The 13,960-nt window shown below is 47.0% G+C and overlaps 1 protein-coding gene across 1 annotated transcript in view; it reads left to right on the top strand.

Moving 5' to 3' along the window:
- srp14 (signal recognition particle 14) overlaps positions 1-3,915 on the top strand; it is a 106,401-nt gene extending 102,486 nt beyond the window's left edge. The window contains exon 6 of the mRNA XM_078233450.1: positions 2,726-3,915. Within this exon, the coding sequence (XP_078089576.1) occupies positions 2,726-2,815 (90 nt within the window). The 3' untranslated portion in view covers positions 2,816-3,915. The remainder of the gene's footprint in view (positions 1-2,725) is intronic.
- The last annotated feature ends 10,045 nt before the right edge of the window (positions 3,916-13,960 follow it).

Here is a 13,960-nt window from a genome sequence, read left to right as displayed (position 1 = left end):
CCCACTTTTTGCCTTCAAACAACCTCAAACAGACCATTGTCCGCAGCAAACTACCCAGCCTTCAGGGGAACAGTGACCAAGACACCACACAACCCTGCCACAGCAACCTCTGCAAGACGTGCCGGATCATCGACACAGATGCCATCATCTCACGTGAGAACACCATCCACCAGGTACACGGTACATACTCTGCCAACGTTGTCCACCTGATGCGCTGCAGGAAAGGATGTCCCGAGGCATGGTATATTGGGGAAACCATGCAGACGCTACGACAACGGATGACTGAACACCGCTCGACAATCACCAGGCAAGAGTGTTCTCTTCCTGTTGGGGAACACTTCAGCGGTCACGGGCATTCGGCCTCTGATCTACAGGTAAGCGTTCTCCAAGGCGGCCTTCACGACACACGACAGCGCAGAGTCGCTGAGCAGAGACTGATAGCCAGGTTCTGCACACATGAGGATGGCCTCAACCGGGATCTTGGGTTCATGTCACACTATCTGTAACCCCCATGACTTGCCTCGGCTTGCAAAATCTCACTAACTGTACTGGCTGGAGACAATACACATCTCTTTAACATGTGCTTAATGCTCTCTCCACTCGCATTGTCTGTACCTTTTAAAACTTGATTAGCTGTATAGACTCGTATTCCAACCATTATTTTGTGAATTGAGTTTGTGTCTTTATATGCCCCACTCACCTGATGAAGGAGCAGCGCTCCGAAAGCTAGTGGCTTTTGCTACCAAATAAACCTGTTGGACTTTAACCTGGTGTTGTGAGACTTCTTACTGTGTTTACCCCAGTCCAATGCTGGCATCTCCACATCAGAGCATTTTACCCAGGCACTATCCCTGTAACCCCACATATTTATCCCAGTGATCCCCCTAGACATCTTGGCACACTTAAGGGGCAATTTAGCACAGCTGATCCACCTAACCTTAGGTTTACTTGGGTATGGTGTTTATCCTTGCCTAATTCTGCATTAGAACTTCCAACTCAGCTGGCAACGATAGATCCCTGCAAACCAGCAAGGCCCAATCTTCATTCCCTAGTCTGCTGAATCAACTGATGCTGGCCAGGGTAGAGGTACCTCTGGATTGGGAGAGGGGAATAGGCCAAGGTTCCTGCTCCTGATTAGTTGATGATCGTGGACATCTGGTGAGGGTGAGATTAGACGGAGCTAAGTTAGGTGTTGGTTATCCTCCATTTCCATGTTGATGCTGGCAAAAGATGCACAATGTGCTGTACTGTTGCACACCACTAGATGTCACCATGCCTCCTGCGAGAGCAGCACTATATTAATCCGGAACTGGAATATTTGTTGGGTCTATTTGTTTTTCCACAAGGCTTTTCAATTTTTGATTGCTCGTAATATAGAATAAACGGAAGAGCTACCTTCCAGCCCGAGATGAGATATATTTAATGCGGATGTATACCAACAACAACCTGCCTTTTTATTGCACCCTTTAATGTACCAAAACACCCCCATATTGCTTCACAGGGTAAGATGTGTGCATTCGGCCCAAGGCAGAAGCATCAGCAGCGTTAACCCTTAAAAACCTGCATACTACAGGTGGCACTTGAGCTTGAGTCAACATGTCAATGTATTCGAGCTCCAGAGGGCAGCACAGTGGTATCTGGGTTCGATTCCCAGATTGGGTCACTGTCTGTGCAGAGTCTGCACGTCCTCTGTGTCTGCGTGGGTTTCCTCCAGGTGCTCCAGTTTCCTCCCACAGACCAAAAGACATGCTGGTTAGGTGCATTGGCTATGCTAAGTTCTCCCTCAGTGTACCCGAACAGGCGCCGGAGTGTGGCAACTAGGGGATTTTCACAGTAACTTCATTGCAGTGTTAATGTAAGTCTTACTTGTGACTAATAAATAAACTTAAACTTGAAACTTCATCCAGGTTGACTCTCCGAGTGCAGTATTGAGAATGTGCTGGATTTTTAATAGTCTCATTCCTTGGATGAGATGTTAAACCGAGGCCCTCTCTGCCCCCTTGGTTGAATGCTGTTTAAATGGAGAGATCTCCCTGGCCAATACCATTAAAACCCGTGATTCATTCATTATATAATTTTGTTTCTGGGAGCTACCTGTACACACACCGCTGCATTTCCTACATTACAACAGTTCAAAATTACTGCATTGACTGTGAAATGATTTGGGACTTTAACGGTGTTATCTAACTGTTAGTCTTCTGTACAATGTGGTTAATGAGCAGAAACAGATCCATCAAGAACTCCACTCTGTCAGCAGTGGCTTTCGGGGAACTGCTTCTAAGGGTGGCACAGTGGTTAACACTGCTGCCTCACAGCTCCAGGGACCCAGGTTCAATTCTGGCCTCGGGTGACTCTCTGCGTGGGTGTCCTCCGGGTGCTCCAGTTTCCCTTCTCAGTCCAAAGATGTGCGGATTAGGTTGATCAGCCATGTGAAATTGCCCTTTAGGGTCAGGGGGATTAGCAGCGTAAATACATGAGGTTACAGGGCCTGGGTGGGATTATCAGTGCAGGATTGATGGGCCGAGTGGCCTTCTGCACTGTAGGGATTCTGAGGGAAATTAGCATCAAGCCAAATGAACTTTTATTATTTTCTTCCCTCCCCAACGATTGTGGGTTTTTTTTTAGCTGGAAGGGTTAGGAATGTCTTTTGCTTTATCTTGATGTTGTTGTCCAGTGTAACTTGTGTGAAAAGTTTCCTGTTCCTATCTCCGCTCTGGGTTTTCAGGCATATTCCAATCTGCTGCGGGCACACATGGACGGCCTGAAGAAGAAAGACAAAAAGAGCAAGAGCAAAAAGACCAAGGCCACGCAGTGACTGCATTGTTGGCATAGCGATTGGTGGGGGGGAGGTGAGGGGCTAGTTTCCTGCTCCTGGGGAAGGATGAGGAGGGGTCGTCTCTTCCTGTCCCCGACATCAGACCCTTGTGAGCCTCGGTCAACTTCAGCTTCTCGCTGGTCTTTCTAAACTTAAAATCACACGGACGGTGATGTGGAGGGTTTGGGTGTGTGGGGAAGGAGGAACTTAATCCACTGGGGAATTTTATGTCTCGAGGTGTGTCTGATAACTATCATTGGAATTTTACCGCCTCGCCCGCCCGAGGCTCCTAAGGTCCTACCCGAGGCCAACGGAGAATGCTGTTCTGTGAGCCTCGCCTGCCCCGGTTCTGGGATGGGCGTGCTGGTAAAATTCCGGGCAATATTCCTGATTGCGTGTTATTTTCTGAAGTTATTCATGGTTGTGGAGGCATTTACTGTGAAGTATTGCGGGAAGTCACCGGGGGAATATCAGCTCAGTTTGCTCCTCTGCTTTGCCTCGGGTTTTGCCTGTTTTACATCCTGGGGAAAAATGACCCCTCTCTGCATAAAAATGTTGTTCAATCTTTGACCCTTCTCTAAACGTTGTCTCTGTGGGTATCCGTCACCCGCCCAGATTTCAGGGGATGATTTGACCCGATTACAATTGATGATTTTGTGCCCCCCTTCCCCTCTTATCGCTACGTTTGGCTGTGACCCCATTCTCTGCAATCCTGGAGACTACAACCGAAGCTGCGGTGTGCTGTAATGTTCACAGAAGAGACCAAACCCTTTTGTGGAGGGTGACCCCACCCTTAACTTGGAAGACAAGACTCCTGTCTTCACCTGTTACTTAGTCCATGTTAGCAGCAATCAGCCAGAGGGAAGCACAAGTCTCCTGGTCAAACGTACAAAAGGGGCAACAACCCTCTTGTCTCTCACCAATCTAGAGTTTAGACCTACTCACATGATGGTTGAATTCCTCCCTGTCCCCAAGTGAAGAATTGCAGCAATGGAACTGAGTGGCTTTCACATTGGAGCAGATTGTGTTTTCAAACTGGGTTAGATATTGATGAATGTTGCTGAGCTGTATATTAATGACAATAAATTGCATACAAAGGCTTTCTGAACTGTTTTATTACACCAAGGTTATTTGTATTTCATTCTGCTCAGAACGCCCAGGTAGCAATTTTGACTTTTGAGTTGGAAAGTTGATTGTCAGAATTGTGTTCTTTGGGTGAGATGTTAAACTGCGCTCCATCCTTTCACTAAGCAGACAGCGAAGATGCCATGACTGTTTGAAGAAGAGTTGGGTGGGAGTTGCTAATATTGTTCCCTCAGCCCACCAATATAATAGAAATTTTCTGGTCATTTGCTCAGTGTTGTAGGTGGATCCTTTTTTTTTTCATCCGGTCGTGGGTCATGGGCATCACTGCCCATCCCTAGTCACCCTTGAACTGAGTGTCTCGCTCGGCCATTTTAGTGGGCGGTTGAGTGTCAACCACATTGCTGTAGCTCTGAAGCCACATGTAGGCCAGACCAGGTAAGGACGGCAGATTTCCTTCCCTGATGGACATTAGTGAAGCAGATGGGTTTTTCCATCAATGGTTTATATTCATCCAGATATTTTTTATTGAATTCAAATTCCACCATCTGCCGTGGCAGAATTTGAACCCAGGTCCGCAGAGCACCAGCTGAGTTTTTGGATTAATAGCTTTGTGGTTTTATTGCTACACTATCACCTCCCCTTGCTGTGTGAAAATTGGTTACCTTATTTCCTAAATTACAACAACAACTATACACTTCAAGTAGTTTGAAATGCTTTGGGATGGCCTGAGGTTGTGTAAATAGAATGTTTTCCTACGCAGAAAATGGGGTAACTGAACGATGGTGCTTTTATGCCTCGGTGCTATTTGAAAATGTGCTGACCTTTAACAGATTCTATTCCTGAATTCTGATATTCAACCACCTCTGTTCAATGTGCATAATCCACAACTGAGAAGTAGTTCCAGCATTTTAGTTTAATGACCACCGCATGCTCAAGCATTTGGTCTCACGACATAGTCACAGCTGTGATTGGAAAGTATGCAGTGATGGTACAATAAGGGCATTATATCCTTTGTACAATATCAAATATAGTTGTGTATTGACAAATACATTTTTGTTTAGTGTATCTTCACCCTTTTGCCCTTTAGAACTAGTGGAAGCTGATTTTCAGCCTGTCAAACCGTTATGAATGCTCCTTCCAGCAAGTCTTGGTGTCGGACTTGAACCAAGGGAGGGACTCCATCCACTGTGCCACAAGACCTTCACTGTTCAGGCGAGTTAGCTGACTCTATCTACACTCTATGGTTAAGGACAGATGCAGTTGGTATAATCGGGTCAGCAGTGCTCTGAGAAGGCCAGCATCTCGTCTCCAAAGCATCCACACTTTACTCCTCACAGGTGAAGGTTTTCTGTTAGAGGCAGCTGGCACCAAACTAACTCTCACCTAATTGACTATTCCCCACATTTGGGATCTTCTACATAGGAACAGGCCATTCAGCCCATTGGGCCTGCTCCACCATTCAATACAATCATTTCTGATCATCCACTTCAATGCCTATTTTCCACACTATCCCCATTTCCCTTTACATCATTGGTATTTAGAAATGTGTTAACTTCTGCATTAAATACGCTCGCTGACTGAGCTTCCCCAGCCCCCTGGGGCAGAGAATTCCAAAATTCACAGCCCTCCGGGTAACACATTTCCCCTCAATCCAACCCCCTTACAGCAGGTTAACTGGATAGTAATCAGCAATGTGAACTCCAATTGATTTTCCACGCCTTCAAAACGTGGATGTAGTGAACCTAATTATATAACTTCAACATCTTGCATTTCCATAGCACCTTTAAGATAGTCAAGCATCTGCATGGGAGTGATATCAAACAGTCTGACACTGAGCCACATGATGGGTTCTGGGGCACATTCACCAAAACGTGATCAAAGAAGTGGATAATTAAAGAGCATCTTTTAAAAAAATGCTTAGAGATGGAATTCCGGAGCTCAAGGCCACAGCAGCTGAAAGCACAGCTGCCTATAAAAACGGGAATGTGGAAGAGGTCAGGAATTACTGCAAACTGCAGCTCCGTGGAATGACTCACGCAAGACAAAGTTGGGTGTTTGAGCCCAATCGAGAGAGAGACCTGTGTGCACAATGCTGATGGTGCCACCTTTTACATGGTGGCACAGTGGTTAGCACTGCTGCCTCACAGCGTCCAGGGTTCGATTCCCAGCCTCGGGTCTCTGTGTGGAGTCTGCACATTCTCCCCGTGTCTGCGTGGGTTTCCTCCGACAGTCCGAAAGACATGCTGGTTAGGTGCATTGGCCGTGCTACATTCTCCCTCAGTGTACCTGAACAGGTGCCGGAGTGTGGCGAGGTGGGGATTTTCACAGTAATTTCATTCCCGTGTTAATGTAAGCCTCACTTGTGACACTAATAAATAAACTGAAACACCTGACTTCAGGTGCAACTAAAAAGATCCCATGACACGATTTTGAACAAGAAAAATGTAGTTCTGTCCTGGCCAATATTTATCCCTCAACCGACATCAATAGAAATATATATGACCTGACTAATACCACGTTGCTGCTTTTGGGAGCTTGTTGTGTGCAAATTAGCTGCTGCATTTCCTACATTATGCTAGTTATCAAGAGGTCTCTCATTGGCTGTGCATTGGGATATCCCATAGAATCCCAGCAGTGGAGAAGACGGCCATTTGGCCCATCGAGTCTGCACCGACTCTCCAAAAGAGCATCTCACCCAGGCTTCACTCGCAGCTAATCTCTGTGTCACCCCTGTGTTGTGATTGTAAAATCATAGAATCCCTCCAGTGCAGAAGGAGGCCATTCAGCTCATCAAGCCTGCACTGACAACAATCCCATCAAGGCCCTAACCCTGTCACCCCATGTGTTTACCCTGCTCACCCTCCTGACACTAGGGTCAATTTAGCATAGCCAGTCAACCTAACTTGCACATCTTTGGACTGTGGGAGGAAACCAGTGCACCCAGAGGAAACCCACGCAGACACGGGGAGAACGTGCAAACTCCACACACACACAGTGACCCAAGCTGGGAATCGAACCCGGGTCCCTGGCACTGAGGCAGCAGTGCTAACAACTGTGCCACCTGTGATAGAAAGGTGTTATTGCAGGTTTTTCAGACGAATGGTTCGCTGGTTCTCAGTCCACCACCCCGGCACAGTGCTGTAATGGATTATTAAATTGCACTTGGTCATTGAAGGATGGCCACAGACACAAGATCATGAATTGGTCATTAAATCAGTTCATCTGAATTCATTCATCCGAAAGTCCCACCATCCAACTGATCCAGCCTTCTGTTCAGAAGGCAGTTCCAATAAGAACTTTCAACAGTAGATTGGCACATGAACAAGCAATGTGCATGCAGATTGATTGAAGGGGAAATGGCACCCAACAACCATTTTGCATTTCTAACTTTTCTTGAGGGCAGTGAAATGCCCTTTGTTGCTTCCCGGGAACAATTAGCAAACAAAATTTTACACTGACTGCTATCAGGAGACAGCTGACCCAGAAACAACAAAGGAGACTAGAATCATTGGATCCCTACAGTGCAGAAGGAGGCCATTTGGCCCATTGAGTCTGTACCAACCACAATCGCACCCAGGCCCTATTCCTGTAACCCCACACTAGGGTCAGTTTAGCATAGCCAATCAAACTCAACAATACGTAGCTTCATGATAATTATTAATGAAGCTGGCATTTTATTCCAATTAATTCTTGCCTCCCCAGTCGCCATAGTGAGATTATGCCCCCAGTCACCAGATTTCTGGATTGCTTGTCCATTAACATTACCAGAGTGCCACTGTCCCCATCGTTCAGTGTGCTACCCTCCCCTCTAATGATCTCGCTTTTGAATCTAGAATCCCTCCTGTGCAGAAGGAGGCCGTTCAGCCCATGGAGTCTGCACCAACTCTACGACGGAGCATCCTACCCAGGTCCTATGCACGTAACCCCATATATTTACTCCCTAAGCCACACATTTTGGGACACTAAGGGACAGGTTGGCATGGCCAATTCACCTAACCTGCACATCTTTGGAATGTGGGAGCAAACCGGAGCACCCGGAGGAAACCCACACAGACATGGGGAGAAAGTGCAGACTCTACACAGTCACCCAAGGCCAGAATTGAACCTGGGTTCCTGGTGCTGTGAAGCAGCAGTGCTAACAACTATGCCACCTCCCCCCCAAAAATATAAAGCTTTTAAGCTACGTCTTGGAGGAGAGAGAGGTAACAAAGTTTAGGGAGGAAACTCGAGAGCTGGAGGCCTCAAAGGCCTTTGGGGGCGTAACCAATAATAGTGGAGCGGGAATGCACAAGAGGCCAGAGTGGGAGGGACGCAGAGACCTTGGAGGGCGATAGGGCAAGCAAATGTTACAGAAATAGGGACAAGGATACAGAACAATTTCAAAATCAAGGCAATGTAATACAAGGGGGTAATGCAGCCAAGCAATCACATGGGTGACGGTTTGAAGAAAACTTGGCGCCAATAAAACTGTACCGAAGTTTTGGATGAGATCTCGTTTATAAAGGTTTAGGCTGGGAGGCAACAAGGATATTGTGGCAGTAGTTGATGCTTATGCATTAACCCAAATCCTCCAATATCACATGAGATTTCCATCCTTCACATTTGGCCTACCCCTCCACTTTTGGATGTTATAATCCACATTAGTGATAGCTATTCATGTGTGATCTGCCCAGGTTGCACAATGTCACCATCAAAGTCCTGAGGAGGTAATTAGCTTGTCCACACACTCAAACTATTCCAAGTTGCTCTGACAATCCAGTCTGGTTTTCCCCCTCCCCCACTCCTGTGTCCTCAAGGACAATTATGGCATCTAATCATCGTAGAATCCCAACAGTGCAGCCATTCAGCCCATCAGGTCCGCACCGACTCTCTAACAGAGCATCATACCCATCCCTGTCACGCCACATGTTTACCCCACTAATACGCCAAACCTGCACATCTTTGGAGTATGGGAGGAAACCAGAGCAAACCCATGCAGACGCGGAGAGAACATGCAAACTCCACACAGACAGTGACCCAAGCCAGGAATTAAACCCAGCTCCCTGGCGCTGTGAGGCAGCAGTGCCACCCAAACGACAATGGCTAATTTAGCGCAGATTGAACCAAGTCCTCCTGGTCTGAGTTGCTCAGTCATCGGAACAAAGTGAATGGGCGGGATTTGATGGCCTCGCTCATCCTGAAATTGTAAAATCCTGCCCCAGATCAACGGACCTTTCCATGGTCTGCCCCTCGCCCACTCCGACTCCCGTGGCGGGCGGGATGGTAAAATTCTGGTCAACAATTGGGGTCGCTGCATGAATCAATGATTATCATGGAACCATAATGGTTTCAGCTTGGAGCTCTTTATAGCCACTGAACAGGAGGTCATCTAGTCAAGATCCACTCCAGAGACTAGACCGATGCTCCAGTGCAGTACTGAGGGCGTGCTGCACTGTCAAAGGTGCTATCTTCTGAAGATCAACCTTTAAACCCCATCTGCCATCAGATTGTTGCAAAATTTCCCACAGCACTTTTCCCAGAGAGGAGCAGGGAGATTTTTATTTTCATTCATGGGACATGGGAGTCGCTGGCTGGTCAGCCCATCCCTAGTTGCCCTTGGAGGGCAGTTGAGAGTCAACCACATTGCTGTGGCTCTGGAATCACATGTAGACCAGACCAGGTAAGGATGGCAGATTTCCTTCCCTAAAGGACATTAGCGAACCAGATGGGTTTTTCCGACAATGGGTCACCAGTAGATTCTTAATTCCAGGTATTTTTTTATTAAATTCAAATTCCACCAACTGCTGTGGCGGGATTTGAACCTGTGCCCCCAGCACATTAGCTGAGTTTCTGGATTAATAGTTGTAATACCACTAGGCCATCGCCTCCCTTTACCTCAGGAGTCAATCTTTTTGGCTAGAACTAATTAAACTAAATCAAATTAACCGAGGGATACATCAAAAAGGGGCAGCTCCCAAAAGGAGGGGAACCGCCCAAAACAAAACCAAAGAGGAAAGGAAACTTAAAACATCAAATTAAAATGTGATTAAAGGGCTCGATAATACCCCCCATTCCCGGCAGTGCCCAGCTGGCATGGACGACACCAACAGTGCCATCAGACATTTTTTCCAGGCCAATATTTATTCCTCCAACCAACACCACTAATTGAACTAATTATCTGCTCACGATTTCATGCCTGTTTGTGAGAGCTTGCTATTGGCAGCTTTACGTCAGTGACTACACTTAAAAAAAGTACTTTGTTGTCTGTCAATCACGCTGAGACGTCCTGGGAACCTAGAATGCAAAACAATTCAGTTCAGGAAATGGTACAAGCTACATATGGAAAGGAGGATGAGAAAAGATTCTGAAGCTCAATGGCCATCCAGTCGATTGCAGTTAACCCATCTCCTCACCTCCCTTCCTTCCAGGAGAGGGCCGAAACCCCGAGCCTTTCAAATCATGGCCGAGTGGGCGTACGGTTCAATTGCCCAACCGCCGGAGTTGGTGGATTTCCCATCATGAAGGGACTTCAAAAGGAAACTAATTTACCAATGTGGAAGTTAGGCTACAACAATTGTGAAAATTAAAGTTCCATAATTGTCAAAAAAAAAACTGTCAAGAGATGGAAAATGCTTATCAGCATACAAGCCCTTCAGTGAAGTCAGCGCTTGCCTATTCAGGATGAGCGACTAATCTTTACCTTGTGTAAGTTCCATAAACATTCCGTTCCCAGCCTTCACCAGAGGATGCAAAATAAGACATTCCCATAATGAAATACTAAAGAGTAAGATATGGGGACATATTATGCTCATGAAGGATTAGCAGGAGACAGTTTTCTATTGGATAAGAAAGGGCAAAAAGCTATGCTATGACTGGTGGACTATGTATGCAAATGAAGGATTGGAAAGTTGCTTGTGTCTCATTTGCTGTAATTAACTATAGCTGCTAAATTGTTAGTGGGTATCAACAGAACGCCTTGCAATGCATCGCGATGCACCGTGTTCTCACTTGTGCACAAGTTATTAAGGCTTGGAAATTGAGTACTCTGGGTTTAAGTGTTGTCTGAACCCAAAGCCGACGACACCAACAAAACTATTCCTTCAAATTCAGTAAGTGCAACCAGGTAATGTGCAGCCATGGCTTTTTTCCCCTCATGTATAAATGGCACACTTCAAAGTCACAGAGTCACACAGCGCAAAAAAGGCCCTTTGGCCCATCGAGTCTGAGGTCATTGAAAATTTAAATACAGATAGATAAAAATATCTATAAAAACACAATCATTTCACTAGACGATTGTGATCATTTCGGAGACATCACAGGCAATGTGGGGATGTTTAGTTTCTGTCAGAAGTTACGTAGCTTTGGCAAGGCATCCAGTGAACGCCCAAACCTCAGGCACCAGGGTCTTTCAGAGAGGTCACTGCAGAGGAGAGTTGACTGACAAGCAAATATCTCAATCTCTGGCACACATTCTACAGGATAATGTGTGCCAGACAGAGGCAAGCACCACAGAACTGGCAACGAGACTGAAGCTGGACCCCTTACAGGGTCCACACAGGGTGACATTATGGTGCCCAACTGAGAGACTCAAAATGTGACTATCTGGTCCCTCCTGGTCATCAGATTTACAACCCGATTGAAAAATCTGGGTGCTTCTGAACCCTTGTAGGTGAGAGCAGTGACTTAGTGAATCATAAAATGGAATCATAGAATACCAACAGTGCAGTAGGAGGCCATTCGGCCCATCGAGTCTGCACTGACTCTCTGATGGAGTCTCTCACCCAGTTCCTCTCCCCCGCAACCCCACACATTTAGCATGGCTAATCCACGCAACCTACTCATCTTTGGAGTGTGGGAGGAAACCGGAGCACCCGGAGGAAACCTACACAGACACGAAGAAAACGTGCAGACTCCACACAGACAGTGACCCCAGGCTGGAATTGAACCCGGGTCCTTGGGCACTGTGAGGCAGCAGTGCTAACCACTGTGCTGCCCCTAAGCAGTGCACTCTCCTTTCCTAGACATCAGTTCAAGTCCCATTCCAGAGACTGGAATGCAAAATTTAGACTGTCACTCGCAATACCGCGCTGAGGGAGTGCACACTGTCGGAGGTGCCGTTGAAGCCCCGTCTGCCCTCTACGGCCACAGAAGATCTAATAGCATCATTTGAAGAGCAGCAGGTGAGCTCTCCTTGGAGTCCCAACTAATATCCAGCAACCAGTACCAAGATTACCTGATCATCGTCACATTGCTGAATGTGGGATCTTGCTGTGCAAAATCTGGTGGCTGCATTTCCCACGTTATAAGTGTCTGCAATTCTAAAAAGATGCCCAGTTGGTTGGAACATCCTGTGGTCATCAAAGATCGATATAAAGGCAAGTTCATTCTTTTCCGCTCATAAAATCATAGATCAGGTGAATAGCAACGATCTTTTCTCCCACGGTAGGGGAGTCCAAAACTAGAGGGCATAAGTTTAAGGTGAGAGGGGAAAGATTTAAAAGGGACCCAAGGGGCAACTTCTTCACACAGTGGGTGGGGAGCATGCATGGATTGAGCTGCTAGAGGAGGTGGTAGAGGGGTACAATTACAACATTTAAAATACATTTGGACAGGTACATGGGTGGGAATGGTTTGGGGGATATGGCAAAAGGGACTAATTCAGTTCAGGAAACCTGGGGAGAGATACAAAAGGATCCAGAGGGGCAAATTTTTCCACTTAGAAGGTTGAGTGTATCTGGAACGAGCTGACAGAGGTAGTAGCAGAGACTGGTGCAATTTTGTATTTTAAGAAGCATTCAGACAGTTACATGGGTAAGATGGGTAGAGGGATATGGGCCAAATGCGGGCAAGTAGGTCTAGCTTAGTGGTAAAAACTGGACGGCATGAACATGTTGGGCTGAAGGGCCTGTTTCCATGCTGTGAACCTCTATGACTCTATGGTTAGCATGGACAAGTTGGGCAGAAGGGCCTGTTTCCATGCCGTATGACTCTTCTCCCTCAAGTTGTCTGGATCAACATTTCTTAATAGTCAACCACCGCCCACCCTGGCTTTCTCTCCCTCTCCTTAAGGCTGGATCTGGAATATGGGGAAGAGTTGGCTCAAATGCATGCATAACCTGGTGTGTGCTAGCTGCTTGACAGTGGGGTCAGCAGAATAGGGCCTAACCTAACATGCCTTCACTGTCAAATCTGGGTCATCCCACTCGTGATCGGGGCAGGGATTCGGGCTAGTTTGCACCCCCCAAAGTTTGGGGCACATTGAAACCAAATCACAACATCCATGCCGGCTAGTGATCAGCTAACCCAATACAGAGCGAGGCATTAAAACCAGACATTTCACACAGGACGTTAACCCATGGAGCTACCCAACAGTTCCCCAGGCACTGAAAAGTACAGAACAACAACTTGTGTTCATGTAGCATCTTCAGCACGGTAAAACCTCCCCAAGATTCTTTGCAGCGCTACACAAACAGATGTTAGGAGAGGTGACCAGAAGCTTGGTCAAAGAGGCAGGTTTTAAGGGGTGTTTTAAAGGAAAAGAGAGGCAGACGAGCTTAGGGGGGGAATTCCAGAGATTAGGGCCAAGCTGGCAGCTGGCCTCAAACGCTGGAGCGCATAAAATTGGACATGCTGCAAGAGGGGCGACATGGTAGCACAGTGCTGAGCACTGCTGCCTCACAGCGCCAGGGACCCAGGTTCAATTCCGGCCTCGGGTCACTGTGTGGAGTTTACACGTTCTCCCTGTGTCTGCGTGGGTTTCCTCCGGGTGCTCCGGTTTCCTCCCACAGTCCAAAGATGTGCGGGTTAGGTGGATTGGCCATGCTAAATTGCCCCTTAGTGTCAGGGGGATTCGCAGGGTCACGGGAATGGGGCCTGGATGGGATTTTGGCTGGTGCAGACTTGATGGGCTGAATGACCACCTTCTGAACTGTAGGGACTCTATGATTCTATGCCGGAGGTGGAGGAAGACAGAGATTGCAGAGGCTTAGAGGCTGGAGAAGATTACAGAGGTTTAGAGGCTGGAGAAGATTACAGAGGTTGGGCAGTGTGAAGTCACGGACCTCACAAAAAGATCATTAA

The sequence above is a fragment of the Mustelus asterias genome, chromosome 18 (assembly GCF_964213995.1).
Source record: "Mustelus asterias chromosome 18, sMusAst1.hap1.1, whole genome shotgun sequence".
NCBI classification, from domain to species: domain Eukaryota; kingdom Metazoa; phylum Chordata; class Chondrichthyes; order Carcharhiniformes; family Triakidae; genus Mustelus; species Mustelus asterias.
The sequence above is the reverse complement of the archived record's forward strand: the minus strand, read 5'-3'. Positions and strand labels throughout refer to the sequence as shown.